Source organism: Nyctereutes procyonoides, unplaced genomic scaffold, assembly GCF_905146905.1.
Source record: "Nyctereutes procyonoides isolate TBG_1078 unplaced genomic scaffold, NYPRO_anot_genome, whole genome shotgun sequence".
NCBI lineage: Eukaryota > Metazoa > Chordata > Mammalia > Carnivora > Canidae > Nyctereutes > Nyctereutes procyonoides.
The window spans coordinates 18904923-18931100 of NW_026575037.1; the positions used below are offsets into that span (position 1 = coordinate 18904923).

The following is a 26178-nucleotide window of genomic DNA, read 5'->3' on the forward strand; positions in this document are numbered from 1 at the left end:
AATAGGTAAGTTCTGTAGTTGATAGGTAAGTGTTGCAGACAATAACGACAATAAAATGACCCAGCCTACCCATAAGGTAGGGTAAGTGGAATTGGGAGTGGGATTGGGCAGGGAAGTTTTTTTTTTTTTAAGATTTTATTTATTTATTCATGAGAGACACACGGAGAGAGAGAGAGAGAGAGAGAGAGAGAGAGAGAGAGAGAGAAGGAGGGAGAAGCAGGCTCCATGCAGGGAGCCCGATGCAGGACTCGATCCCGGGACTGTGGGATCATCCCCTGGGCCAAAGGCAGATCCAACCGCTGAGCCACCCAGGCCTCCCGGTTGTCATTTTAAACAGGGTGGTTGGAATGATTGAGAAAGCGTTTGAATGAAGCCTGGAAAGAGGTCACCCAGATGCCCAGGGGACCGAGAGAATCCCCGGGGCCAGAGGCCCAGGCCAGCAGCAGCCTGGAGATTTGGAGGCAGGGCGGCAAGGAGGCCCTGTGCCTGCAGTGGAAGGAGTGAGGGGCAGAGACAGAGAAGTAATGGGGGCGTTGGGATCATGCAGGGCCTCACAGACTCTAAGGGTTTGGCTTGGCCCTGACCCTAACGGGGAGCTAGCGCAGGCTTCTGCTGGGGGAGTGATGCGGCCTGGGGTGTGGGGTGTGCTGCAGAAGGCTGGAGGCTATTGCAGAAGTTTGGGGAGAGAGGCTCAGGCCCAGAGGGTGGGAGCTGCCTTTGGAAGGGGAACTAGAGCATTTCCTGGTAGCGTGATGTGGGTGCAAGAGAAGCAGGAGTCAAGGATCCGGCGCCTAGCCGCTTCCCTGAGCGCGGGTCCTGATGAGCCAGGGCTGGTGCTGCTGCTGCTGCTGATGATGATGATGAGGCTGAGGGCTCCAGAGCAGGATGCTGGGAAGCGGGGCAAGTGAGGACACAGGGGGACACTGGGGCACTGTAGTGATGCCCCCACCTGCCCTTTAGCCCTGGCCAGGTGCTAACCCTGCCTCTGGCTCTGTTTTAGGCTTCTGGTCCCTGAATAAATGAGGTTCTGAAGTTCAAAGCGTGTCTGGGCCCCGGCCATCCTGGTGGGGGTTGGAGGGAGACGGGGGGGGTTCTAGATCCCCACCCCGGGGTGTGCTCAGTGTCCCTGAGGAGTGAGGCTGCCTGCGCTCCCCTTGGGGTTTGCAGAACAGATGTCCTGGACTTGGCCCAGAGGGTGTGGGGGGCCCAAACAGAGCAATTACCATTTTCCTCTGCAAGGCCAAACCACTGCTGGGACTTGCCCCAGCCTGTGAAGTCTGAGACACGGAAGGCTTATTTACCTGGGCTCCTGGCCGCCTAAGAGAGGAGAAGGAGGGGGATTTGAAGAGCCCCAGTCACTTAGTGCTCAGCCCACCACACCCCAGGCCCCCTGCCTAGTCTGAGGATCTGGGATTGCGACACCTGCTCCTTCTTCTGGTTAACTATTAATGAGTTCTTTGTCACATCCTCTTTCCTGGTGGTGGGCAGAGGATGAGGCTGTTCCAGGAGGGTAGCAGCTTCTTGGAAACCTTGAGCTCAGGGAGCTGGAGAGGTGGAGACAAACGGACCAGGCAGGAGGGCTCAAAACCCTGGGGTGGGGGTGGGGGTGGGGGTGGGGGGTGTTGGCTCTCGGGGTTCTTGTTGCACAGGCTGGCCCATGAAGGGAAGCTGCTGGTACTGACTCTGGCTTGCCCAGTTAAGCCACATTTTGCTGGAATTCTTACCCGAGTCTAGAGGCTCCCAGTTACTGGAGTAACTGTTCTGCGTGTAAACAACGTCATGCCCATTTGCTAATTGCAGTACTTCCCCTGCCCATCTAAACTTAGTTTAGGGTTAGAAATCTAAGGATTAGAAATGCCCAGCTTAATCCACAAAAATCCTATATTTTCCCCTGAAGGGTTCTCAAAGCAATTTCTTGGACGTAACCCTCAAACTGTAGAGAACTTCCTGCTTAGGAGCCCCTGGTAGCCTGGGCCCGGTAGTAAGAGTGTCCTTTCCATAGAAACTTTGAGGCAGTGGTGTTCCAGAACCATGCGAGTGCGGGAGGGCCTAGCTTGGACTGGGAGACCTTCCACGTCTCTCTGAAAGCCCCCCGACCCTCACCTGGGGGCCGAGTGTCCTCTGACACCGGCCCCCGGGGCTAGGCCTGTGACTGGCACGTCCAGCGGCCCTGAGGTAGGAGCACACCCAGAGCCCCACAAAGGAAACTGTGTTCTCAGGCCTGGTGTGCAGGTGGGGGGCGGGCAGGGGAAGCTGGGCTAGTTATGCTTCAGGTCTGTTTTCGGGCCCTACAGGCTGGCATTCCTGCCCAGGGAGGGAGGGGCTGGGAGGCCAGCCCTTACTGAACCGGGGGCAGTGACTCACAGGTAGTTACCTGTCCTCGGGCTCCTTGCCAACCTGCAGATGGAGCCGGAGGGGGGGCATTTAGAGTTCATTCCTGTTGATTCTTCTGAAGCTTCCCTTGCGTGAGTTGGGCTCTGACCCTTTCCCAAAGAACCTACAACTCCAGCAGATTCCCTCGCCCCTCCCACCCCCCAAAGCAGGGGTTTTCCATTTTCTTAGTTTTCCCTCAGGAGGGTTCTGGTGCTTTCCAGGGTCTTGGATGTTTGGGTCTTTTCACCTTGCAGGTCAGCGACAGGTCTGGGCAACAATACCCCATATCCTCCACCTGGTCTTCTGTCCAGGGCCGTCCAGGACAGCGGAGGAAGCTGACTCCCATAAGCCTTGGGGAAGGGCCAAGTGCAGTGCCTAGCACAGATGTGAGGGCCCTTCCCTGCCCCCCCGGGAGTCCCTGACGTTCGCCCGCCGCAGGGTGCTTTCTGTTTGCAGGGGTCCCCTGCATCCCCATCTCCACAAGCACCCACAGGGAGCTGAGGACTGATGAGCTTGCTGTGAGGCCTCTGAGACCAAGGCACTTGCCCAGTCCTGTCCTGGGGTTGAGGGTGGGGGGTGCGGTGCCTGCCGATGGGCGTGCCAGCCGCCGGATTCCTGAGAGCTGCCCTGCAGTGGGCGACGCCCAGCCAGGGAGTCTCCAGAGGTGAGGCCGTCCTTTAAAAACTGGGAGCCAGGCGAGGAGACCCCGCATTCAAGGGGTGCTCTCAGAAGTCGTCTGGAGAAAGAAGAGCAACAGCAGCACGGGACAAGGTATGTTACCTGCCTTCTCCTGGCCGCAGGGCCTGGGAAGGGCTGTGTGTGTCTCCCGGGGCGGCTGGGGCCTGGCTGCACACCTGAGCAGGTGAGCGCACCTCCAGAGGCAGGTTAAATGTTGCTTTTCCCATCTGATAAGTGTGTCTCAGTGACTTATAAGAAAGCAGCCTCAGGTCGGGGCTGAGCACAAAGAGAAGTAGAAAAGTGTGGGCTGGCCCAGCTCGAGCTCTTCCAAGGGCCCCTTGGTTGCCTCGTTGTGGGGGATTCTGGCCCAGGGGCGGGGGTGGGGGGCAGAGACAGCACTGGATGACAACCAGAAAGTGGCTTTCCCTCTCAGGCCGTGATTAGCTGTGCAACCTCAGGGCACCTGTCTCTTCCCGGGGCCCCTGACTCTTCTGGGAGGGGATTGGAAGGCATGATTTTGAAGGATTAGGGTATGTAACTTAAGGGTATGTAACTTGGAGGGTCCCCCTCTGCTCCTACCTTGCCATCCCCCTCCTGCTTCCACCCCCGCCAGAGGAGTTTGTGGCTGTCATTGGAGGCAGAGTTGGGCACTGTGTGAGCAGGGCTGGGGCATGCCTCCGCAGGGTAGGCCTGCTTACCTCCTGGAGGGACCCTCAGCCTCCAGAATCCCTGCTCTGGGGCTTCCCTCCTGCACAGCCCGGGGCCACAGTGGGAGACATTTGGAGTTGCTTCCAGTTCAGGTGAAATCCTCACTCACTTTTTAAATTTTGCCAGGCTCACCTCGCTCGCCCGTCATATCCCAGGTACCTGCTTAGCCCAGAGTTGTGGCCACGACAGCCTCACCCTCAAGGTGGCTGGGAGATATCAGAGACCATACCAGTGGCAGAGAGGCCTCACCTCCAGGCCCTTGGCCACTTTGACCCACTTATCTTTGTGCCTGTTGGCTGGGCCGAGCCCTGAAAAAGGCCCCTTCTGTTTCTAAGGGCAGCAGCAATGCCTCGGGTGTCCCTAGAGCTCCTGTCCTCCAAAGGGCTCAGCCCCTTTCTGCTGCCCAACTGTCCTTATGACCGTGTGGGCCGGGAGGGTCCAATGCTCTCTCCCTTCCATCTCAGAGGGTGAAGATGAAGTCTGAGGCGGGGATGGCCTTTTCCCACGGTACACTGTGAGTCATAGGCCAGCTGGGACACGGGTCCAAGGCTCTGGCATTTTCCAAGCTTTTGGCTGCAAAAGTACCTGCTGCCTAGAAGTATCCTAGGTCAAGAGCGCAGGTAAAGGGGGCTAGTGTGTCCTAGGGTTTGTAATGTTTTATCCAGGCTGCTTTGCTCTGTCCCAGGTGAAGTCCTCTGAGGGGATTCCCCCACTGGCTGAAGATGAGGCCACTCCTCCTCCTGTGCCTTGGTGAGTGTCCCTTCCCATCCTCCAGGCCCTGTTATAGCGCAGGGAGGTGACTGCCATGGGTAGGAAGTTAGTGTACCAAAGTGTGAGCATCATCTGTCACCCTATAGTCCTTCAGTTTGGAACACTTGTCTACTGGGGCACCCATGGGGGGTTGCCTGGCTTCTTTGAGCCTTTGGGAAAGATTATTCTCTGCCCCTCCTGAGAGGCTCCCAAGTGTCTTCTTATTCCTACCGAGGGTGGCTCGTGGTTCCCAGGAGAGACCTGCACAGCTAATTCCCCAGCCTTTTACTCTCTGGCTGGTTCCAGAGCCATCATAGCTTGATTATACAGCGGATTGTAGCCGGGCAGTCCCAGACTGTGACTGGGTCCCCTTTGCAGATAAAGGACCAGAAAGAATGCAGGTATCTCCCAGTGTGGCACAAATGGTGAGCAGTTGGCCCTGCTCTGGCTGCTGACAGGGGCCAGGCTGCAAGTGAAGAAGTTGAAGAGTGTGTCCTAGTGGCCGAGCGTGTGCCTGCGACTTGACTCTAAAAGCCACATATGGATGCCACATTTCAAGATCATCCAGGGTTTCTGGTTGCCAGCGTTTCTCCTCCTTTCCTTGCTAAGTTATGGGTTACAGAACACGAAATCAGCTTTTTAACCTAACGGCATCGGGATTCCAATCCTTAGGCCCACCACCGAGTGGGAGCACCCGTGAGGGAAAGGGTCTAGTCTTGTTGACTTTTGCTCCTCTGGGGGAATACTGGGGTGGCCTGGCCTCCTCTCTGTAGGTAATTTCCCAGCACCCCTGTAATTTCAGTCTGGCCCAGCTTCCTATGTGCCCAGCAAGCCTGCTCCCGTGGGGCCTGCTATCCACCTGTTGGGGACCTGCTCATTGGGAGGACCCGGTTTCTCCGAGCTTCATCCACCTGTGGATTGACCAAGCCTGAGACCTACTGCACCCAGTATGGCGAGGTAGGCCCCCACCCACGCGGCCTCCAAGAAAGGAGAAGCGAGGTGGGGTGGGGTTGGGTGAGGCTGCCATTTGCTCCCAGAATGCCTAGAGTGTATTTGGGAGGGCCGCAGCCCCATGAGCTGTGGACAGTGCAAGAAAAGCCTAAGGCCAGATCTCTGCCTCTGAAGACTTTTCTCCTTCACTGGGCAAGAGAAGACGTACTCAGAATTAGCTGACTGGCTCTCTTCTCCATTCTGCTTGATAAAGCTGGAGTCTGTCCTCAGTGTTCCGGGCATGGGGAGGCCAGTTTTTCAAGTCTTGGGAATGGACAATCAGATGAATATTGATCCTTTAGAATGGAGGGTCTAATGCGTCATCTGGGGTAGGCCAAGTCAAGGCTGATGGAGCACAGGTGGTGGGATGTGTGCGCTGGGTTGTGTTCCTGCCACGGGATGAACTGAGTTAGTTGTGCCCTGGTCACTCGTTTGCCACCGTCTCTCTGGCCGGTGTTGGGATATGAGTGTGGACAGAGCTAACGGGAGAATATATGCTCATAGGCTGGCGTTTACCTTCTATGTTTTGCAAGTGCCGTGCATGAAGAGCCAACTTACCTGCCCCTCAGCCCCAGTGGTCCCCTCAGGCAAAGCGGGAACCATCCACACTGCTGTTAGAAGATCTAAATCAGCGAGATAGGCCAAGAAGTGATGAGGCCAGCAAGGGGGTTCAGCGACTCAGCTGATAAGTAAGAACACAAACTGAACAATCCAGAAACTCAGACACACTGACCTATGTCAATTAACATTCCCTGTTTAGGCACTTGAGTTTTTCAAAGAGCTGTTGTGCTTTTTCTTCTACATGTGTCTGGACCTTTGTTGGAGAAACTTTGGCTTTCTTTTCTTTTCTCTTCAGTGAGGCAGGTCATTCTTGGTGCCCCGTATTTACCAAAGTTGAAATCACCCAGTGTTTTCTTGTTTCCTGGCTGCATGTCTCATTTGGCCATTTTTTTCTACCCTGAAACCAAAGGTTTGGACAAAGGAATGTATGAGGGAGTAGTTTTCACTGAGTCTCTAGTCTCTTCAGAAAAAGAGAGAAAGGGAGAAATACAGAGAGAAGGCGAGTGAGAGAGATTGTCGTAAAGGAGACTTGGGTTCTCTGTGATGTCCTCTTTCCAGACTGTCCTTGTCCTTGGGATGATGGAGGTGGCATCTGATACTGCCGCTAGGGCCCTTGTCCTTCAAGTCTCCAGGGTTCTTTTGGTGACCTTTAATGGCAGATGGTACTGGGTAGTGGTTTTGGAGGTGCTGAACAGAGCTGGCTGTAGTTTCTTCATCTCACCCAGTTGGATGTGGGAAAGCCAGTTTGACAGTGTTGGGTAAGATGGCCCGCATAAGGCAAGTACTCCCTGTGGGCCCAGATTTCTCCATGAGCATCAGGGGACCTGGCACCATTAGGCTTTCTGGCCAATGGAATGGTTTTAGCTGCCCCCTTCCTACATGCCCTCAAAATCTTGTGCCAGTGAGCCATGTCTAAAAATTTTAGGGAGACATCTACTGACTTCCTTCCTGGAGCTGCCCCGCCTTCTAGGAGGGAAAGCAGGAAGAAGCACAGAGCACCTGCCGGACAGCCTCTGTCCCCAAAGCCTTGGGCTTTTGGCTTCACCTTGGCCTGCCCTCTGCCTCTCTCAGATGCCCCAGGGTGCCAACTCCCTTCCCCGCTCTTTTGAGAACAAAAACGGTGCTTGCAAAAGAGAAGTCTAGACTTTTGCAACCCTGGGGATGGATAAATCTCAGCTATTTTGCAGCTGTGAAAGCTGAGATGCATTGGCTTTTTTCCCCCCTTTCTACAAGGGGGAATAAAGCCATGAACCTCTTTTCAAGAGTAGAGGTTACCGCATCTCGAAGACGGTGTGTAGCCCCAGGGCTACCACCACTAACTCGTGGTGTGATCTTGGGCAAGCTGTTAGCCCTCTCTAAGACTTAACTTCCTCTTCCATGAGTGAGCGTTAGACGAAAGGGTCTTTAGGTCTGCTCCTGGCCCCAAGTTTCTTTGGGAAGGAGCTGACTGCCGAGAGCCAGCTTCTGTCCCCCTACCTTCCACCTCTCCCTGTTCCATTTCCCCTTTCCTCTTCCTTACCTGCTAACCTCCTAGCGGCTATTGGTTGACAGCAATGAAGACCTACGCTAAAGGCTCGGAGTCACTTCCAGGGCTCTGCGCAGATGTATCCTGAATCCTCACTGGGCACAGTGGTGGCGCTGTGATGAAGATTTGAAATCAATATTTTAACTCTGCTGACTTCCAATTTCAGTTTTAAGTTTAATGTATTCTATTATCAAATGAGATGTTTAGCACCTATACTTTATTAGGCACATGTGTGTCCCAGACATCATGCTCAGAGTTTTATAAAAATTACCTCAATTAATTTTCACAGTGCTTCATGTGGTGGCGCTTGTGACCTCCGTGTGCTGTCGGGAGGGTTTGGGTGTGTGCTGGGGCCCCAAACTTCTGCTGGAAACACACAAGTGTTGAGTTTTCTGAGTAGTTTAGAGATGGGGGTGGATGGGTACTGGGCAGCCCCAGCTGGAGATGAGGCATGATGCGGAGCTCTATTCCTGGTGTCTACCCCTCTCCCTTCTCCCCCTCACTCCTTTCCTACCAGCTCCTGCCCCCGTATATATATACTTTCCTTAAGTCGAAGCTTCTGGTTAGTGCCTCCGTTCTATTTCCAGGACATGGCGAGCCCTGAGCCAAGCATAACCTCACCCAGCACCTGCTGCCTGCTTCACTGATGTAGCGTGAATGCAAGTGCCTTAGAGATTTATGGCTCTTGGACATTCAGCACTGTGCATTCCCCTGCTCTCAACCCCAGGAGGACTCAGTGGGATGGAGTTACAGGAGTGTGGGGACTCCTTCCAGTTCCAAAATTGTTTCTCCCAGCTCCTGATCTCAGAGGGTGGCTCCCTTTTTGTGGGCCAGTCTTTGCGTGTTGGCATGCTACGTCCTCTGCCTCATTTGGTCTCAGTGGATAAATCCTATCAGCCTCAAGGGCTTGCTTCTGTGGTTTTGGGGTCCGTATTGCAACCCTTACAATGGATATCGGACTTGACCATCTGAGTCTTTGGATACCCCACCCTCAACTTTGCCCTTCCTAGGCCTGTCTGCCTTGACTGCCCTCTAACTATCCAAGCTTGGGCCCAGGCTGTTCTTTACCAAAATGGCCCCATCTCCTTGGCCTCCTTCCTTTAGTCCCTAACTATCCCCCAGGTAGACTCACTGTTCCCTAAAGCTCAAGGCATTTCCGTGTTGCCCCCTCATCCTTGTTCCCTTCTGTGCTCTCCCTGAACATCAGTTCCTCATTTGAAAAATGAGAGTACCAACAGCACTTAGTCCCATGAGTCATTGTGAGGACTGTATAAGGGAATGAGCAAAGTGACCATGGGGCTAGTGTCTACAAGACACTAAAAGTTCCATCCCCTCTTCCCTTACACACTTGCCTCCTAGCATCTGTGTCTATGTGCAGAGGCTGCCCCATCTGTGAGTCATACTCCTGAGCATTTCTTCCCTGATTAGGACACACACTCGCACACTTGTCGAAATCAACCCATCCTTGGACCAGCCCACTCTGCTTCCAAGGTGGCCATTGCCAGTCTGGTCTGCAGTGGACTGTTGGAGAATCCAGAGGGAATCATGGTTAGCGAAGTCGCCCTGCCTGGGGGTGGGGACTGTCTGGTTCTGATCCTGGCTCTGACACTTAGATTAGGGATGTGACCTAGCCAGCTCATGGGTTCTCTCTAGAACACCATTTCTCCATTTATGAAATGACAGAGTTGGGTTAGTCGGCCTTTGTGTTTGCTCAGCTCTCGCATCTCTGGCTGCTTCACAGCGATGGCTGGGCTGTGTGTGACCCCGTGGGTTCATCATGGTCTCTCTCAGGCAGGTACTGGCAGGGGCTGAGCTGTACCCTTCGGTCATCTCTGGGTTGGTTCAGGCTTCCCAGGAATCAGTGCATTTTGCCCGGAAGCTTTCCAGCCCTGATTTCTGTTTCTGACAATGTCTCTTCCAATGTTGTGTCTGCTCCCCCTAAATGCTTTATTTATCTCCCACTCCCTCCCATTCTGGGCGAAAACTTAATTACCCAGCTGCCTTAATAACAGTTTAACACAGTGCATTCCTCAGGTTAATTAGCTGTGTAAACCAAACAGCTGTCATTTTTATCTCTTGGAAACAAGCTGAGGAGCAGTAGCCAGTTGACATCCCCTCCACCCCAACACACACACACACACACACACACACACACACACACACACTTGCATGTAAGTGCACCCACATCCACATGCACACATCCCAATGAGCACTGCCTTTCTTGGCTTGACAACTGTCTGTTTTCTGGATGTTTGTGTGGCTAATATGTAGGCAGAGGATGTATTCATATAGATCCTGAGCTCCTTATCCTCTACCCACAGAGTACTTTGAGACTGCCTCTGACCAAAATGTCTGCCCTCCCATTTCCCAGAAGTTCTCGGCAGTTCTGAAACTTCCAAATTTCCTAACATTGGGGATTCACTCTCTTGGGTGAAGCATTGTTGCCTTCCCTATTTGAATACAAGCACTCTTGGGAAAGGTACCATATCAATCTATCATCAACCGTTATATCTTAGCATGGGTTTGCTTAGCAGGAAATTAGCTGTGGCTTTTGTAAAGGGTTCCAAGAAAGTAAAAGCCAGGATGGTTAGTTTTGAGGGATAGAAAGATGTGGATAAGGACACTGAGGGAAAGTGCTGCCATCAGAAGGAAGCAAAAAAGCTTGGGTTGGTGGCATGTGAGATTCTTGGGTCCTGGTGGTTATGGGCTGGGGAGTATGGTTCATGGGGCTAGAAGAACAGAAGAGAGGGGAAGGATGGAGTGGGAAGGCCTGGACAAACCCGAGTGATCTCAGACTTTGCTAGCCTTATCTCTCACCCCATTGGGGTCCAGGTCCCTAGAAGTCTCTGGGCAACATTTAGCAGACCTGCTTTGCTTCTTTGTCGTCAGGGGCTGTAGGAACCATGGTCACTGGCAGAGACTGCAGAGGTCCAGGGAGGCAAAGCAGTTCTCTGCACTCCGGTCTGGGGGAATATCTGTTTCTAGAGAGGTCCAGGCTGAGGCTAAAGCTGTTCTTCCCCAGGAAGTAAGGAGGGAGTATCCTGACAACCAACACTGGCCCTGATCAGTGGCTGCCAAGTGACCACTTGAATTAGAACTGAGCTAGAAGGTTTAGAAGGTTTAGAGGCAGACACCCTGAGACAGAAATCCCTGCTTTATCTCTTCCCGACTTTATGGGCTCGGACACATTTCTTAACTTCTCTAAGACTTGCTTTCCTATGTGTCAATGAGTATACCCACCATTTAGTGTAACATACTGACCTCAGAGATTTTGGAAGGGTGAAATGAGATAATGTATGTGTAGTGCTCAGGAGAGAGCCTGGTGCAGTGTAATTTCTGGGTGTGTGGTACACATCATCTCTAATCAGCTGCAGAAAGTCAGCCTACTGAGCTTCGTTTGGGTGGCGATAGAGCAGTGTTGAGTTAAGGCTTTGGTGAAGGTGTTACTTCATGACAAGAGAGAAGATGAAGTTGAAAGTGCCTGCCAGTACTGGGGGTGGGGACTGTCTGGTTCTCAGCACCACAGCAGAACCGGACTTTTGACCTTGACCCGCAACATATGCTGACCGAGAGCAGTGGAGGCTTGCGGATCCCAGTGAGGTCTGAAGGAGGCCTTGCTGACCGATGGCCTTAAAGGCTCCTTCTTCTGCTCACTTCGCGGAGAGGAGTATTTCTACAGTAGAGCATCTGGCTAGTGTCTTTTTTTTTCTTCCCTTCCTTCCTTTGCATTCTTATTTGGAGTGTTTTAAACTTCTGGGCAGATAAGCTGGAGTAGGGGAGAATTCTAATAGCATGTTAGAGCAAGAAGGAATTTCATTATCTTTTTCCACGCCTGCATATTACCAACGAGGAAGCTCAAGTGGAGAGAATGGCTTTTCTTGCAGGCAGCTGGATTTTTTTTTGTCCTGGCTTCCTTTCTTTCGGGCTGGCTGGCAGCCATGACCCTGATGCTATCTCCTTAGATAGACACAGGCAGCCTCTGGCTCGCTCATGGGAGGGAGCTGGGCCATGACAACCAGAGACTGTTCTCCTATTTCCCCCTCGAGTCAGCTCCATGTTCTACAAAGGCACAGAGCTTCGATTTACGTTTACCTTCCCTTTTCCACCTATTTCCACTGCGCTTCAGGCTCCTGCTGGCTCTTGCTCGCTCCTTTGCCCTCCCCCTAGCTCTCTGGGAGGGTTTGTCTTCCGGCCAGACTGCTGAGCTTCTAGAAAGCTCCAGGATAAGGGAAGAGGCCCAGCCTTTCCAGATGGAGAGCAAGTAGGAGCCAAACTGGCTGGAGGCCTGACAGGCTGAATTGATAATAATGCCTTGTCTCTGAGGTAGCGCAGCCAGGAGAACGTTGGCCAGTTGACCCCAGGGAGGGGGGCTGCTGCAGCTGAGAGCTTCCACCTCCGGGAGTGATGGAGGCACGTAGCACCCATGAGGGGAAGAGCCTCGTGTTGAGAATCGCACACACACATTTAGACACATACTCAGAGGGGCATGCAAGAATAAATAGAAAGAGAAACTGAGGCCCACAGGGAAAGAGGAAGTTAGCAGCTTGTCATCACGTGGGCTTCTGCCGTAAGCGGCTCTATTTCAGGTCTCCATCCAGCTAGCTGGTTGACAGGCAGAGCTACTTAAAATACCTGTCCCGAGCCTGTTGGCTTAGCTTGTCTCCAAGGATTGCAATAAATCCCTCCTTTAGCTATGTTTCTATGATAAGCAGCACGTAGGTTTTAAGCCCATGAGGGCATCTGATCTTCCTTCAGTGCCCTGCACACGTGGAAGGAAGGTGGGGTGGGCATGGGGCACCCCCTGGGCTCACTGGGTGGCCTGGGCCAGCAGGCAGGGTAAAAAGCCCATACTGCACACCCTGGACATTTTTTAGTTTGTTTTCTTTTATAGACATGTCTATTTTCCTGAATATTAAAGCAAATATATTTTTTTAAGATTTTATTTATTTATTCATGGGAGATCGAGAGAGAGGTAGAGACATAGAGGGGGAAGCAGGCTCCCTGCAGGGAGCCAGATGCGGGAGTCCATCCCAGGACCCCAGGATCATGACCTGAGCCGAAGACAGACGCTCAACTACTGAGCCACCCAGGCACCCCTAAAGCAAATATATATCCAAGGTACAAAAGTTTAAAATGATTAAAGCATAACAGATAAGGGAAGACGTTCCCTGTCATTTTATTACCCAGACATACTAGCTTAAGCTGCATGTGGTTGTCGTTTTTGTAGGTCAGGTTGACTGGATATCAGCAATTTCATACGGTTCCACCTAATTTATTGGATATTTCCTTCCAAACACTTTCTATTCCTTGAAATATATATATTTGAGATCATGACATAGATACGTTCATGCCCAACGTTTGTTCTCCTATAAAACCTTACAATGTCCACACCCCCCCCCACCCCAAGTAATTAAAAACCTTCTGTGAGCAGTCTTTTTAATAGTTACATAATATTTCATCCTTTGGGACCATCAAGGTCATTTCCAGTTCCAGGTTGAGCTGTTCTAGCTCCTGTGCTCCAGGCCCGAGGAAAGAAAGAGCCTTGTTTCTGGCGTTCTGTTGGCCAGGGAACAGGCCGGGATCAGGTCCCAGCAGCGCTGGGGAGAGAGCTCTGGTGACAGGCGGCCGGAAGGCAGCTGGCCCTTGTCTCTCTGCGGGACATGTGCTGAGTGCAGACAGAGGATGGGAGTGGAAAAGTTTGCCCCCGCGAGGCTGCGCAGAGTGGGGAGAGGGCACGCTCATTGCCAGGGACCAAAATAGGATCCTGGAGGAGAGTCAGATTCCAGCAAAAGGCTTCTCTTGCCCAGAAAGGATTATTTTAAGTGCTCAGGTATTTATTTCAGCCACTGACACATCTACAGTTTCTGTGTTAACTGAGCTGGGTCAGCCTGAGAAGCCAGCTTGCTTCCCAAAGTGCTTTTTCCACCTTAGGCTCCCCCATGGTCAGCTGCAGGGTCAGGCCAAGCCCTTTGAGTGAGACAGAGGCTGTCACCCTTTATCATGCTTCATGTGATGCCAGTGCACCCACCTGGTCTCCTAGCAGAAGCAAGAGGGAGGGAGAGAGAAGGAGAGAAGGGGAGGGGAGGAGAGGGGAGGTGGAGGAGGTGAGGGACCCTCTCTCTGGGGTTGGTGCTGGTGTTGACATTGACATTGGCTCTCAGTCACTAGTAGAAAAGTCATGAGCCCTTCTGAGCCTCATCTTTCACATATATAAAATGGGACTAATAGTCTTTACCACATAGGGCTGTTGTGAGGCTTAAATAGGTTTTCGTGTTCAAACTCCTAGTTTGAGCTGTGGAGTGGGAAGATGGGTGTTGGGCGAGGAGTTTCTATGACCCCAGGCGATGGCCCAATCCCTTCAGGACTGACCCGCAGATTAATCAGTTCTGCAGATGCTATCCGTTCTAAGACATCAGCTTATCACCTTCCCTGGACAGGGCAGAGGTTCAGGAGCTGGAAGGCCTGGGAGAAGCCAAAGCTTGGTTCTGGTGAGTGGAGGCCTCAGGGTAAAGCAGAAGCAGGGGGTGTTTGAACAGTTGCCCCCACCCAGAAGAAGCAGCAGACCAGTGAGGCTCTTGTCCAAATTGTGCCTCTACTCGTGGGTGAATGTGGAGCCCTCCGAACAGTGTTCTTTACGCTGGGCACAAGGTCTGGTACCATGGTTACTCAGAGAAAACAGAATTTATTTGTGTTGCATGGGGGAGCTGGGGCAAGGTCATGCCGTCTCTGTGGGGTGCGTGCGTGTGTGTGTGTGTGCATGCACACATAAACTAAGAGAACAAAGGCCATGTCCTCTGGCCCTGTTCTCTTGCTTGGTGATCTCTGCCTGCTGTGGAGCCCATGGGGTTTGGTTCTGTCTCTTGTCTCACTCCAGGGCATGGTCAGGCCAGGGAAGGTGTGGTTTTGAGGGGAGCCCCCCCGCAGTGAGGCTGTTTCCTTCTGGCTGCCCACTTTGGCCTCCATCTTCATATCTTCATGCAAGGCCACTTACTTTCAGCCCCAGGGCTGTGGCTTTCCCTGTCCTATGCATCCCTGCCTTGGGACCACCTAACTACAATGCTCCATTTGATTGGGGACCCTTGCATTCTCTCTGTGGGTAGGGAATGCCAAACCTGGGAAGGTTCTCAAGTTCCAGATGCCAGTGCCGGAATACCTTTAAGATTATCCAAGTGTTTCTGGAATGTTGGCTGCCCGAGGGCAAGGTCTTCGTTTTGTTCACTAATATAACTTCAGAGCCCAGAGCAGGGTCGTGCACATAGTACACACTGTTTGTTGAATGATTGAGTGAATGATTCTATTCCAACCTCCACCCAATCTACAGAGGAGAAAACAGCTTAGAAAATGAGGTACGACAGGTAGGATAGGAACCCCAAATTCCCTTGTCCCTTTTGCCGTGCCCCCTCTCCCTGATGCTCAGAAACTTCGTTTTCCCACAGAGCTTCCAGGATTAGGTGAGATGACATATAAAACTCCATAACCTATACCTAGCACATAGACGGTACTAAATTAAAGTGAGTTCCTCATCTTTTCTTCTGTTTGCTCTTGATACTCTTTTCAAATTTCTCTCTTTTTTAAAAAAGATTTTAGTTATTTATTTCTGATGGATTGATTGATTGATAGTGAGAGCAAACTGGGGGAGGGGTCGAGGGAGAGGGAGAGGGAGAGAGAGAATCCCAAGCAGACTCCACCCTGAGCATGGAGCCTGAATGGGGCTCAATATCACAACCCTGAGGTCACGACCTGAGACAAAACCAAGAGTCCAATGCTTAACTGACTGAGCCACCCAGGCAACCCTCAAGTTTTTCTTTGAGACAGTGCTCTGTACCAACGTTTTTATGCCACTTCATGCCTCTTTCCTGACAATAACACCTATTCACTGTCTACTTAGCTGTGTGTTAGGGGGGACACAAAAGAATTACATTCAAAGATGAACAATAGCCTTGTTTTAAGAGAAGCCTTGTTTCAATCCTTCCAAGAGTATTAATGAAACTCAGTGGATCCCTGGGGGTAGGATTTCCACAGAGAGAATGTTCTAGGCTCTTAGGATGCAGGGGGGATGTCCTCTGTGGACCCTCACCCACTAGGCTCTCTCGTCTCCCTGTCCCACAGTGGCAGATGAAATGCTGCAAGTGTGACTCTAGGTTGCCTCACAGTTACAACAGTCACCGAGTGGAGAATGTGGTTTCATCTTCGGGCCCTATGCGCTGGTGGCAGTCACAGAATGGTAAGCACTGCCCATCTCCAGGGGTCTAAGGTTGTGGGAGGTCCCAAAGGATGAGGGTGGTTGGAGGGTACCCGGGAACGCTTTTGAGTGTCCCAAGCAATTCTTATGTGGTGGGACATGCGTGGTTGACAGACCTTCTGCCTCTATATTTGAAGTCTCTCAAATCCTGTAGGTAGAAGAATTGGCTGGAAGTTAAGGAAAGGGTAAAAAGAGTGAGGGATGCCTTTATTTCACCCCACTTGGTTACAATGAGGTTGTTGAAGCAATGAAGCTCGTAGAACAGACAAGTTGAAATCCTTCAGTGTGTTAGGGTCATCAAGAAGTGATGGGAAGGAAATTTGGTGGAGGACAGATAGGATCATGAGTAGGAAATACAAGGAGAAGCGTGTTGATACCATTCCTCTCCAAGAGGGAAATCAGAAGATTGAGGTTAGTGTTTCTGACTTCCCAGACCTAGTAGAGTCCAGAGCCTTCCTCAGGGCATGAAGGTAAAATTTCTCTGGTCTAATGTTTCTACTTTTTGTCCTTCTAGATGTAAACCCCGTCTCTCTGCAGTTGGACCTGGATAGGAGGTTCCAGCTTCAAGACATCCTGATGGATTTTAAGGTATGCTTCCTGGGGATGGTAGCAGATAGGAGAGGGGACCCTGGGCCATGTGAGCTTGGGCTTATGGGGAGCATAGTGTCCTTGTCTAGCCAGGCTTGGGGTGAGGACACCACATGGTAGGTGGGCTTCACTTCCTCAAGCTGAGACGACACTTACTCTAAGACTATATTGTGGTGACAGCAGAGGCCCACTCCTGGGAGTATGGTAGCACCTCCAGGCCCCTGTCCTGGCCACGCAGTGGTTATATATCTGCTTTCTCTCTGAATCCCTCATCCTCAATCCATCTAATTAATTCAGCTCTGCCAAGTACCAATTCCACTGGGCCTGGTCAATTATTATACATTTGTGTCTTCTTGGTATGTTTCATAATTTTGCTGATGAGACTGAGTTTAACAGACAGCCAATAACTGGCCCATCCTTATGAAAGCTAGGGTTTTGGAGTAGCCCTCTTGGTGGGCCATGTACTTATTCACTGCTATTGCTTCTCAGAGTACTTTTGGATTCTGCTTTTAGACTAGCCTCCTGAGATACTTCTTTGGGAGGGAATATTTTTGTTCATTTGTCACAGGTCGTTTATTTTTTTTTTTCAGAGGAGATTTGATTTTATTCTTTCTACAGAAATAGTCAAATATTTAAGGAGCAAGCTTGGTTAATAAGATTAGATAATCACGAAGGGTGATGTCATTTTTTAGGAGTTAAAATGAGCTGTGAATAAAAAGCAATAGGATCTAATTTCTTCCTTGACTCAGAAAGTTAGCTCTGAGATTTTCTGCTCAAGAAAAGGTCAAAAGTATTTTGAGAAATGGCAGTATCATTTGAATAAATGCCTAGTCTCTAAAGGTGACAACTTTGAAGGGCAACATGCATCTGGATGGATATTGTTAGTCACATCGTTTGTTCATTACTCACTCATTCATTTACTTGATCATTCTTGATACACACATATCGAACACTGGTTATATGTTAGGTTTGGGGCCAGATGTTATGGATAGAAAGATGAATTGAGCTAAATCATGGTTCTTACACTGCTCTAGTATATGTTGGGAAGACAAAGGACTGACAGTGAGGAGGTATGACAGGTGCTCTGATGTTGGTAGAAAGTGGTGCTGGGAATACAAAGGAGTGTCCCAATTGGTCTGTCTTTGGGGGGTGAATCAGACAATGTGCCTGGGAAAAGGTGAACCTTTGTAAGGCCACTAATTTAAGCCAGGCAAAGGGCAAAGTTCATTCTTGACAAAGACAATCAACCATAAAATGCAAAGGCCTGGAGAAAAGAGGCAAGAAGGTATAAAATTGGGGAGGAAGCAATGGAATGCACATATAGGGTCTAGAGGGGAAAATGTGTATATGATGGTGAGAAGGAAGGATGTGGAAGGCTATAAGCTGGTGAGAAATGAGTTTACAGATATAAATGGGGAGGAGGGAAGTAGACTAAAGCTTCATCCATTCATCCACCAAATGACTAAGTGCCTCCTGTGTGCTAGATATTGGGGGTTCAACTTGAACAAGACAGATGGGAGCCTGCCATTTACTAGAGTGGTTCTTAATTAGGGGATATTTGGCAATTTCTGGAGATGTTCTTGGTTGTCACAACTGTGGAGGTGCTAGTGACATCTAGTTTATGGAAGTCAGGGATGCTGCTAACCATTCTCCGATGATCAGGACAGCCCACACAAGGAATTACTCAACTCCAAACAGTAACAGAGCCAAAGACTGGAAAACCCTGGTCTAGTGGGAGAGGAATCAAAAGGAGTAAGCCAACAAATAAATGATTGGGAATTGTAGTGACATTTATGAAGGAAACAAAAGGCTAGAATGAGGTAGGGTGGGCAGAGTGTGGGCAGAAGAATGTGTGCTACATAGGTACAAAAGAGTCTCATGAGGAGGTGACATTTAAGCTGAAAACAAAAAATGAGAAGGAACCCACCAGGGGGAAGAACATTCCAGCTGGAAGAAACAATCTGAACGAAGGTTCTGAGGAAGGAAGGAGCATATGATGCAGCTGAGAGCTTGCAAAGATGAAGGTGTATGGGACATGAGATGAGGTGAGAGGACAGGCCCACATAGCATGGGACCTGGGCAGGAGTTCGGACTCATTCAAGAAGAGCAAGGAAGAGGCCTTGAACAGACATGTCTCCCAAGAAGACACACAGATGGCCAGTAGGCAAATGAAAAGATGCTCAACACCATTAATCATCAGAAAAATGCAAATCAAAACTACATTGATACATTGCCTCGTGCTTGTTAGAACGGCTGTGATCCAAAAGACACGATGTACGAGTCGGCGAGGATGTGGAGAAAGAGGAGCCCTTGTGCACTGTTGGTGGGAATGTCAATTGGTGCAGCCACGAATGGAAGTAATATGGAAGTTCCTCCAAAAACTAAAAACAGAGCTACCCTACGATCTGACAATTCTACCTGGGTCTATATATCAGAACGAAATGAAATCACTGTCTCGAGGAGATACCTGTGCCCTCATGTTCACAATAGTCCAAGACATGGAAACAAGCTAAGTGTCCATCAGAAGATGAACAGAGACAAAGAAAATGCAATCTATAGCCATAGATCTGTGCACAATGGGATATTCAGCTCTAAGAAAGAAGGAAGTCTTGGCTTTTGTGACAACATAGGTGGATTTTGAGGGCATTCTGCTACGTGAAATAAGTCAAAGAAGGAAAAACACCACGTGTTCTCATATGCAGGATCTAAAAAAGCTGAGCTCGTGCCATAGAGACTAGAATGGTGCTTGTCAGGGGCTGGGGGCAGGGGCCCAATGGGAAGATGTTGGTCAAAGGGCATGAACTTCCAGCGGCAAGATGAGTAAGTTCTAGAAATCTAATGGATAGCATGGTGACTACGTAACACTGTATTATATACCTGAAAGTGGTTAAGAGTGGAAATCTTAAGTGTTACCACCACACACAGAAAATGGTAATTATGTGAGGGGATGGTGTGTAACCCTTCGGCAGTACTTACACGTGTCACATCCCCACACTGCACATCTTAAATGTGTATATATGTCAATACTATCTCAATAAAGCTGGGAAAAATAAAGAACAGTGGGAAGTGATTCTGGGGTTTCTTGCAGAAGAGTGACACAGTCTATGTGCTGGGTGGGGGTGGGTGTCACCAAGGTAAGAGTGAACAACAAGAGAAATTCAGGTGGCACCTACTGGAGAGTTGAGGGGGATGAGGGTTTGGAGGCTGGGTTTATGAAGCCATGTTTGAGGTGGTGGCTCAAGCTGGGAGCCATCAGCCTAGGGGCAGCATTGAGAACCCCGAGAGACGGGTGAAACCACCAAGGGAGGAAACACACAATGTCACGCGGAGAAGTTTGCATTTCATCATTAGCTAATCCAGATCCATTGAGGGGGCTCGAGCAGGAGTGACAGTCAGGTAGTCATCTAGGAAGACCTCCCCAGGGGAGTGGGGAGAGAGGTTTGGAGGGCCCGGACACTTGGCTGTGGGAAGTGTAACGGGCTAATTTTCTGCCCTGGCCACCTGGGTGGTGGGCTGAGCTGGGAATCCCATTCGTCTAGAATGTAGATCACCTTCTCTTGGTCTCCTTGGTTCCCCTGGGGAAAATCTGATGGGGCCAGTGTCTATCAGGAGCATTGGACAGGGATGACCCGAGGCCTTGCTCCCTCTCGTGCCCTCACTGTGATTCTCAGGAACCACCTGTGCATCTTGAGCTTTTCTTGGTGGCCCCTTCCCATCAGTCACTCAGGCAGCCACCCTATCTGTGTCTCTGCAGGGGCCCATGCCCGCTGGGATGCTGATTGAGCGCTCCTCGGACTTCGGCAACACCTGGCAGGTGTACCAGTACCTGGCTGCCGACTGCGCCTCCGCCTTCCCTCGGGTCCGCCAGGGCCGGCCTCAGAGCTGGCAGGATGTTCGGTGCCAGTCCCTGCCCCAGAGGCCTAACGGGCGCCCGGAAGGGGGGAAGGTAGGTAGAGGGGACTCTGAAAAACAGGCACATGTTGTGTGTGTGAGTTTGTGTGTGTGTGTGTGTGTGTGTGTGTGAGGTCTCTGACATCACATTGCTCACACAGTTCCCCAACATCTGGAGTCCAGATGACTCCTTGCTAGCTTTCCTGCTCCCTGGCCACGCTCAGAATATTTGCCACTTGTCCCCTTTGCTACTCAGGAGAAATATTTCAAAAACACATTGAGGGCACCGCATAACCCAACCCTGCCCTCCCCCTTGGCCACTGCCCCCGGCCCGTTGGCACGTCCCCATAGTGGAAAAGGTACAAGGCACTTTGCTTTGGTGCAAGGAGCGTGAGATGGTTGGTTTAGATTCAAGTAAGCAAATTGCACAAATTTGAGCTCTGATTTCACCTTGATAGGGTTTAACACAAGAACGAGCTCTCTCAGTTTAATCCCTCCACCTGGTCCTTGGGGAAATTCAGGTACAAGCCACAGCTCCGGGTCACCTGACCTTAAACCCTGAGTGAGAAACAGAGAACCTGCCTCTGAAAACAGCTCAGGACTCGCTCCCCCACTCATCCCACCTGGGGGGACGCTTCTCACATTTCTTTCGTAACTACCCTTCCCCTTCCCGCCACGGCCACCCAAGGGAGGCCTTGTGCTCTGTCCTCCCCTCTCTGGCTCCTGCTCCCTCAGAGCAGCTCTGCTGGGCACCCAGTGCTCCGGGCGCTGCCCTCCCCATGGGCAGTGCCTCTTTCCTTTGCAGGAGCGAGTCCTCCTGGGTTACAGCCGAACCCACATCCGTGTTAACCACCTTCCCTACATTCCAGATTGAAACATGGGACTTCTTCCTGATTCGTGCAGGGCTGTCAGGAAAACTCTGGGATAGGCAGATGAAATCCCATAGAATGAGCTGTTTGGATTCAAAAGGAGAAACGCAGTTGAGATGGGGGTTGTCTAGAGGGTGGTGGTGAGCGCATCCATGAATCCTTGCACCCTGGACCTTCTCATTCATCCAAGGTGCTTGGAAAATTACTATCCCCTAAACCCTTGTGTGTACGTTATATATCTCACCACTGGTTTTGACTCAAGGAAATCAGGAAGTTCTTGGGCTATCTGTATTTTCAAGTGGAGAGGAGAGTTGTCTACGCTCACACACACACACACACACACACACACACACACATTTAGGGCCCAGTGATCATCTCTCTCTCCCAGGGTGGTAGCAGGCCTCACATGCACGGTCACATGCAACCTCAAGGTTCCAGGTAGGGCCTGGATGAAAAGGGAGACTTCCTCTGAGCTTGGGGTACCCCATGTACCTCTACGCCAGGCCTTCCCTTCTTCGCCCTCTCTCTGCAGGTTCAGCTTCACATTATGGATTTAGCATCTGGGATCCCAGCCACTCAAAGTCAAAAAATTCGAGGTCAGTGTGGCTCCTCCTCTGGCTTGGGTGGACCTGGGGTGAGGAGCAAAATTTGGCGCCCTGGGACTTGACGTGGTTGGTTGGTTGGAGCTTGAGTCTCAGAAATTCCCGGGTCTCTCATATTCCTGTCTGCCTGGTGGGATGTAATACCCTGCTTATTCCACGGGCAGCGTGGTTGACGAGTCTTTTCTGTCGTGGAGGGCCACGGGCTGAGGCGGATGGCCCCTGATATCACCTCCCTTATGAAGGCAGGGACGATGGGGTGGTGAGATGGGGAGGCCCACACTCTGCGCTCACGGCCTTTCTTTCCCTTCCCTCCCCCTTCCCCCCTCCTTCCCTGTTGCATGCCCCCTCTCAGAGCTGGGGGAAATCACGAACTTGAGAGTCAACTTTACCAGGCTGGCCCCGGTGCCCCAGAGGGGCTACCACCCGCCCAGTGCCTACTACGCCGTGTCCCAGCTGCGTCTCCAGGGCCGCTGCCTCTGCCATGGCCACGCCGACCGCTGTGCCCCGCAACCCGGAGCCCCCGCTGGCCCCTCCACCACTGTGCAGGTGACAGCTCTGGGCTGGGGAAGGTGTTGGGCAGAGGGCAAGGCCGATGGCAGGCTCAGGCCATTCTTGGGGCTCCTATGAAACAGGGAGGGGGATACCTGGGTGGCTCAGCGGTTGAGCGCCTGCCTTCGGCCCAGGGCGTGATCCTGGAGTTGGGGGATTGAGTCCCACGTTGGGCTCCCAGCATGGAGCCTGCTTCTCCCTCTCCCCGTGTCTCTGCCTCTCTCTCTGTCTCTCATGAATAAGTAAATAAAATCTTAAAAAAAAAAAAAAAAAACAGAAACAGGGAGGGCCTTAAATGTAAGACTTGGGTATTTGACATTTTAGCAACGGTGGAAACGAGTCCCAAGTGACCGTGGCCTCAAAGGGCAGAAGTGTGTAGCGCTTCCTCAAGCCTGCCTTATGGCTTGGAGTGGTTTGAGTTTTAGTTACGTGTCCGCACATGTGTGGGTCTTGCCGGGGAGCTAAAAAGAAAAAAAAAAAGAAAAAGAAAAAAAAACTGCCCAGACCTCCATCCTCAGATATTCCAATTCTATTATTGGTTTTTAAAGCTTCCAGGTGATTCTCAGCATTCCCGGGGATGCGGAGAGGCCTGGCTTTGGGGACTCTAGAGTCCCATCTAGTGGCGAGATCGGGGGCAGGGAGAGGGAACAGAGTCTCCCCCAGAGTGGGTGAGTCAGAGGCACCCGGGAGGGGAGGGGGAAGCTCCAGCTTCACCAGCCACCCTGGTTGGGGGGTTTTGCCTCCAAACCAAATGTAAGCACCACCAGTAGAGGAGAGAGGACTTTGGGCCCGGAAGCTGGGGCTTCGGTCCTGTTAACGTACAGGAGCTCATTTCCCCTGGCGATCATATAAGGCAATCCTATAAGATGGCCTGCGAGGGCAACACAGGTGAAATGAGCCCTGGGCAGCTTCGTCCTTCCCACCCCTGGGCCAGCCCCTACCCAGGGCTTCAGAGGAGGCCAGAGGGTGACCGGCTCCAGGAATGTGTCATCTATTAGGGCCTGGAGACGAATGAGCAGAGCACAGGCCCAACAGGACTGCTGACGGATGAGGAATACAATGTGCCGTGGGCTGCAGAGGAGGGACAGGGCACGCCCGGCCCCAGGGGCTCTGGAATCTGGGCACACCCCCGAATCACCACTTTAAAAAAGTATCCATGTCTGGGCCTTGTCCCTGCGATTTGGATCCAATTGGGCCTGGCAATGACATTTTTTAAAAAAAATGCTTCCCATGTGATTGTAGAGTTGCATCCAGGATTGAGATCCACGGAATTAGAGGAACCGGGGCGGGGGGGGGGCGGGGGCTGGTGAAGAAGGTGCCATTCTAGCTGGCAGGTTCTTACTGGTGAGGGGGAGAAAGAAGGGAATTCCGGGCAGAAAGAAAAACATCTTGGTAAAGGCCAAGAGGTGGGGAAAAGCAGGGCTCGTGCAGGACGCAGCTGGAGGTTCAGCTGGGCTGTGCTGTTCGGGCTGGGAACTGAAGATGGGGCGTACACAGTACAGGTCTTGAATGCCAGGCTGAGGGTGTCGGGCTCAATTTGGAAGACAATGAGCACATAATAACTGCTCTATTTTTATATCTTAATGAGTCTACTAACAACTGATCATAGCGGCCCCATTAGCCAAACAGCCACAGTCAAAAGATTGTTGGAATATAAATCTCCAGAGGGCCCACGAAGTTCTAGAATCGTAGTTTGCCAGTAGGGGTATCCGGGCCCCTTCCAGGTGCTGCTTTGGCATCACGGGGATGTCCAGGGCCGAGGAATGAGCTTTTATTTATTTATTATTATTTTTTAAAGATTTATTTGAGAGAGAGAGAGAGAGAGAGAGCGCATATGAGCACGGGGTGGGGGGAAGGGGCGAGAGAGAGGGAGAGAGAGTCCCAAGCAGGCTCTGCACTGAGCGGGGAGCCCGACACAGGGCTTGATCCCACGACCCTGAGATCAGGACCTGAGCAGAAACGAAGTGTCAGATGCTCAACTGACTGTGCCATCTGGGCGCCCCAGGAAGGAGCTTTTAAAAGCCCAGTTGGATGAGAAGGGCAGGTACGTGCACGCACGCACACATAATACACCCACGATAGCACACAAGCAGGCAGCTGGGAGTGTCACTGGAGCTGAGTGAGGGCTGGAGGAGGTGGGGTCTGAGCTGGACCCTGAGTGGTTGGGTGGAAGGTGGCCGGTCCATCGCTGGGACAGTCCTTTGATAATTGGACAGTCCTGATATCTGGTGGCCCCTTTCCCAGGTCCATGACGTCTGCGTCTGCCAACACAACACTGCTGGCCCCAATTGTGAACGCTGTGCGCCCTTCTACAACAATCAGCCCTGGAGACCTGCAGATGACCAGGACCCCCATGAATGCCAACGTATGGCCCTGGACTCACCCCCTCCCCTGTAGTGGCTGGGTGGGGTGCTGGCCCCGGTGGGCCTCAATGATCTTACCTGGACACAGGGAGAATCTATTCTTTATTATTTAAATCCAACTTGACTGCACCCCTGTAGCGTAAGCTCTCCTTACTCTGCGGGGATGGAAAGAGTTTGAGTTGCAACCACCCTCTGCCTCCCCAGACTCCTTCTTAGCAAGGCCTGAGGGGACCAAGGCTGGTGCGTGCTACTGTTGCCACATGGCTTTTATGATATCCCCAGATTCCCCAGATCCTCTTTCTTCTGTCCCTGTCAGGTGCCTTGTCCTGTGTAGGACGGATCTCGTTCCCTACTTCAGAGGGCCTCCTGGAGTCAGGGCCTTTCTCTGCACAAGTAGGAGAAACAAGGGTCCCCAGCCCAGAGACAGGCAGTGACCCATCAGGAGATCCGCACAGGCAGTGGGGGAGGGCTGGACCATTCCAAGGGCTCCCTCTTTGGCCCAACCCAGATGTTATTCTTGGGTTAGTTCCCACATCGGGAGTTAGGAGGCCTGACTTCTTACACTACTTTCTTCCTGGCCCTATCACCTTAAAGGAGTCACACAAGCCCTCTCTGGGCCTCAGTTTCCCCATTTCCTAGACCTGAGCACCTTGCAGAGTTGCAAGAGATGCCCGTGCGTTAGCGTGGAACGTGCTTTGTGGATGGAAGCGGTGCTGGTCTACGGTCAGCCCTGGGACTCTCCTTTTTCAGGGTGTGACTGCAACGGGCACTCAGAGACCTGTCACTTCGACCCAGCGGTGTTCGCCGCTAGCCAGGGGGCACATGGAGGTGTGTGCGACAACTGCCGGGACCACACGGAGGGCAAGAACTGTGAGCGGTGTCAGCTGCACTATTTCCGCAACCGGCGTCCAGGGGCCCCCATTCAGGAGACCTGTATCCGTGAGTAGGGGCTCTGGGGACCCCGGGTATCACCAGAGCATGTGTCCCTGGGGACACATGAGCCCCCAGGAAGCACAAGGCCTTGGCTGTTTGTCAGGACTTGCAGGCAGTTGATTTAAGGGCTGTGCCCTTCTTTTTTTTCTTTTTTTTTTCTTAATGTAAAAGATTTTATTTATTTATTCATGAGAGACACACAGAGAGAGGCAGAGACACAGGCAGAGGGAGAAGCAGGCTCCCTGCGGGGAGTCTGACGTGGGACTCGACCCTGGCTCCCCAGGATCAGGCGCTGGGCTGAAGGCAGGTGCTCAACCTCGAGCCCCCCCCGGGCTGCCCTAGCTGTGCCCTTCTAAGCCGATCACTTAACCTCTCTGGACCATCAATCAATCCGTCCATCAAGTTATGTAGCCCTTACTTTGGACACAGGAGACGCGAAAGTAAATATCAGACGCAGTTCCTGCTGCCAAGACACACACACGCTGTTTGGCAGTGTAAACCCTAGTGAAAAAGGCGGACCAAGCACTTTGTCCACGTACGTGTTGCTGCCCTTGCC

The 26178-nt window shown here is 51.7% G+C and overlaps 1 protein-coding gene across 2 annotated transcripts in view; it reads left to right on the plus strand.

Annotated features, from left to right (window-relative positions):
• The first annotated feature begins 2447 nt into the window (after positions 1–2447).
• LAMB3 (laminin subunit beta 3) overlaps positions 2448–26178 on the plus strand; it is a 39205-nt gene continuing 15474 nt past the window's right edge. Inside the window, exons 1-10 of one of the 2 annotated variants that reach the window (XM_055319356.1) lie at positions 2448–3144; positions 4445–4509; positions 5312–5466; positions 15695–15809; positions 16342–16415; positions 20170–20361; positions 21708–21771; positions 22130–22323; positions 24571–24691; positions 25440–25628. In XM_055319356.1, coding sequence (XP_055175331.1) covers positions 4482–4509; positions 5312–5466; positions 15695–15809; positions 16342–16415; positions 20170–20361; positions 21708–21771; positions 22130–22323; positions 24571–24691; positions 25440–25628 — 1132 coding nt within the window. In that variant the 5' untranslated portion in view covers positions 2448–3144; positions 4445–4481. Of the gene's footprint in view, positions 3145–3465; positions 4274–4444; positions 4510–5311; positions 5467–15694; positions 15810–16341; positions 16416–20169; positions 20362–21707; positions 21772–22129; positions 22324–24570; positions 24692–25439; positions 25629–26178 lie in introns of those variants that run through there. The other variant, XM_055319357.1, reaches the window with a different exon arrangement.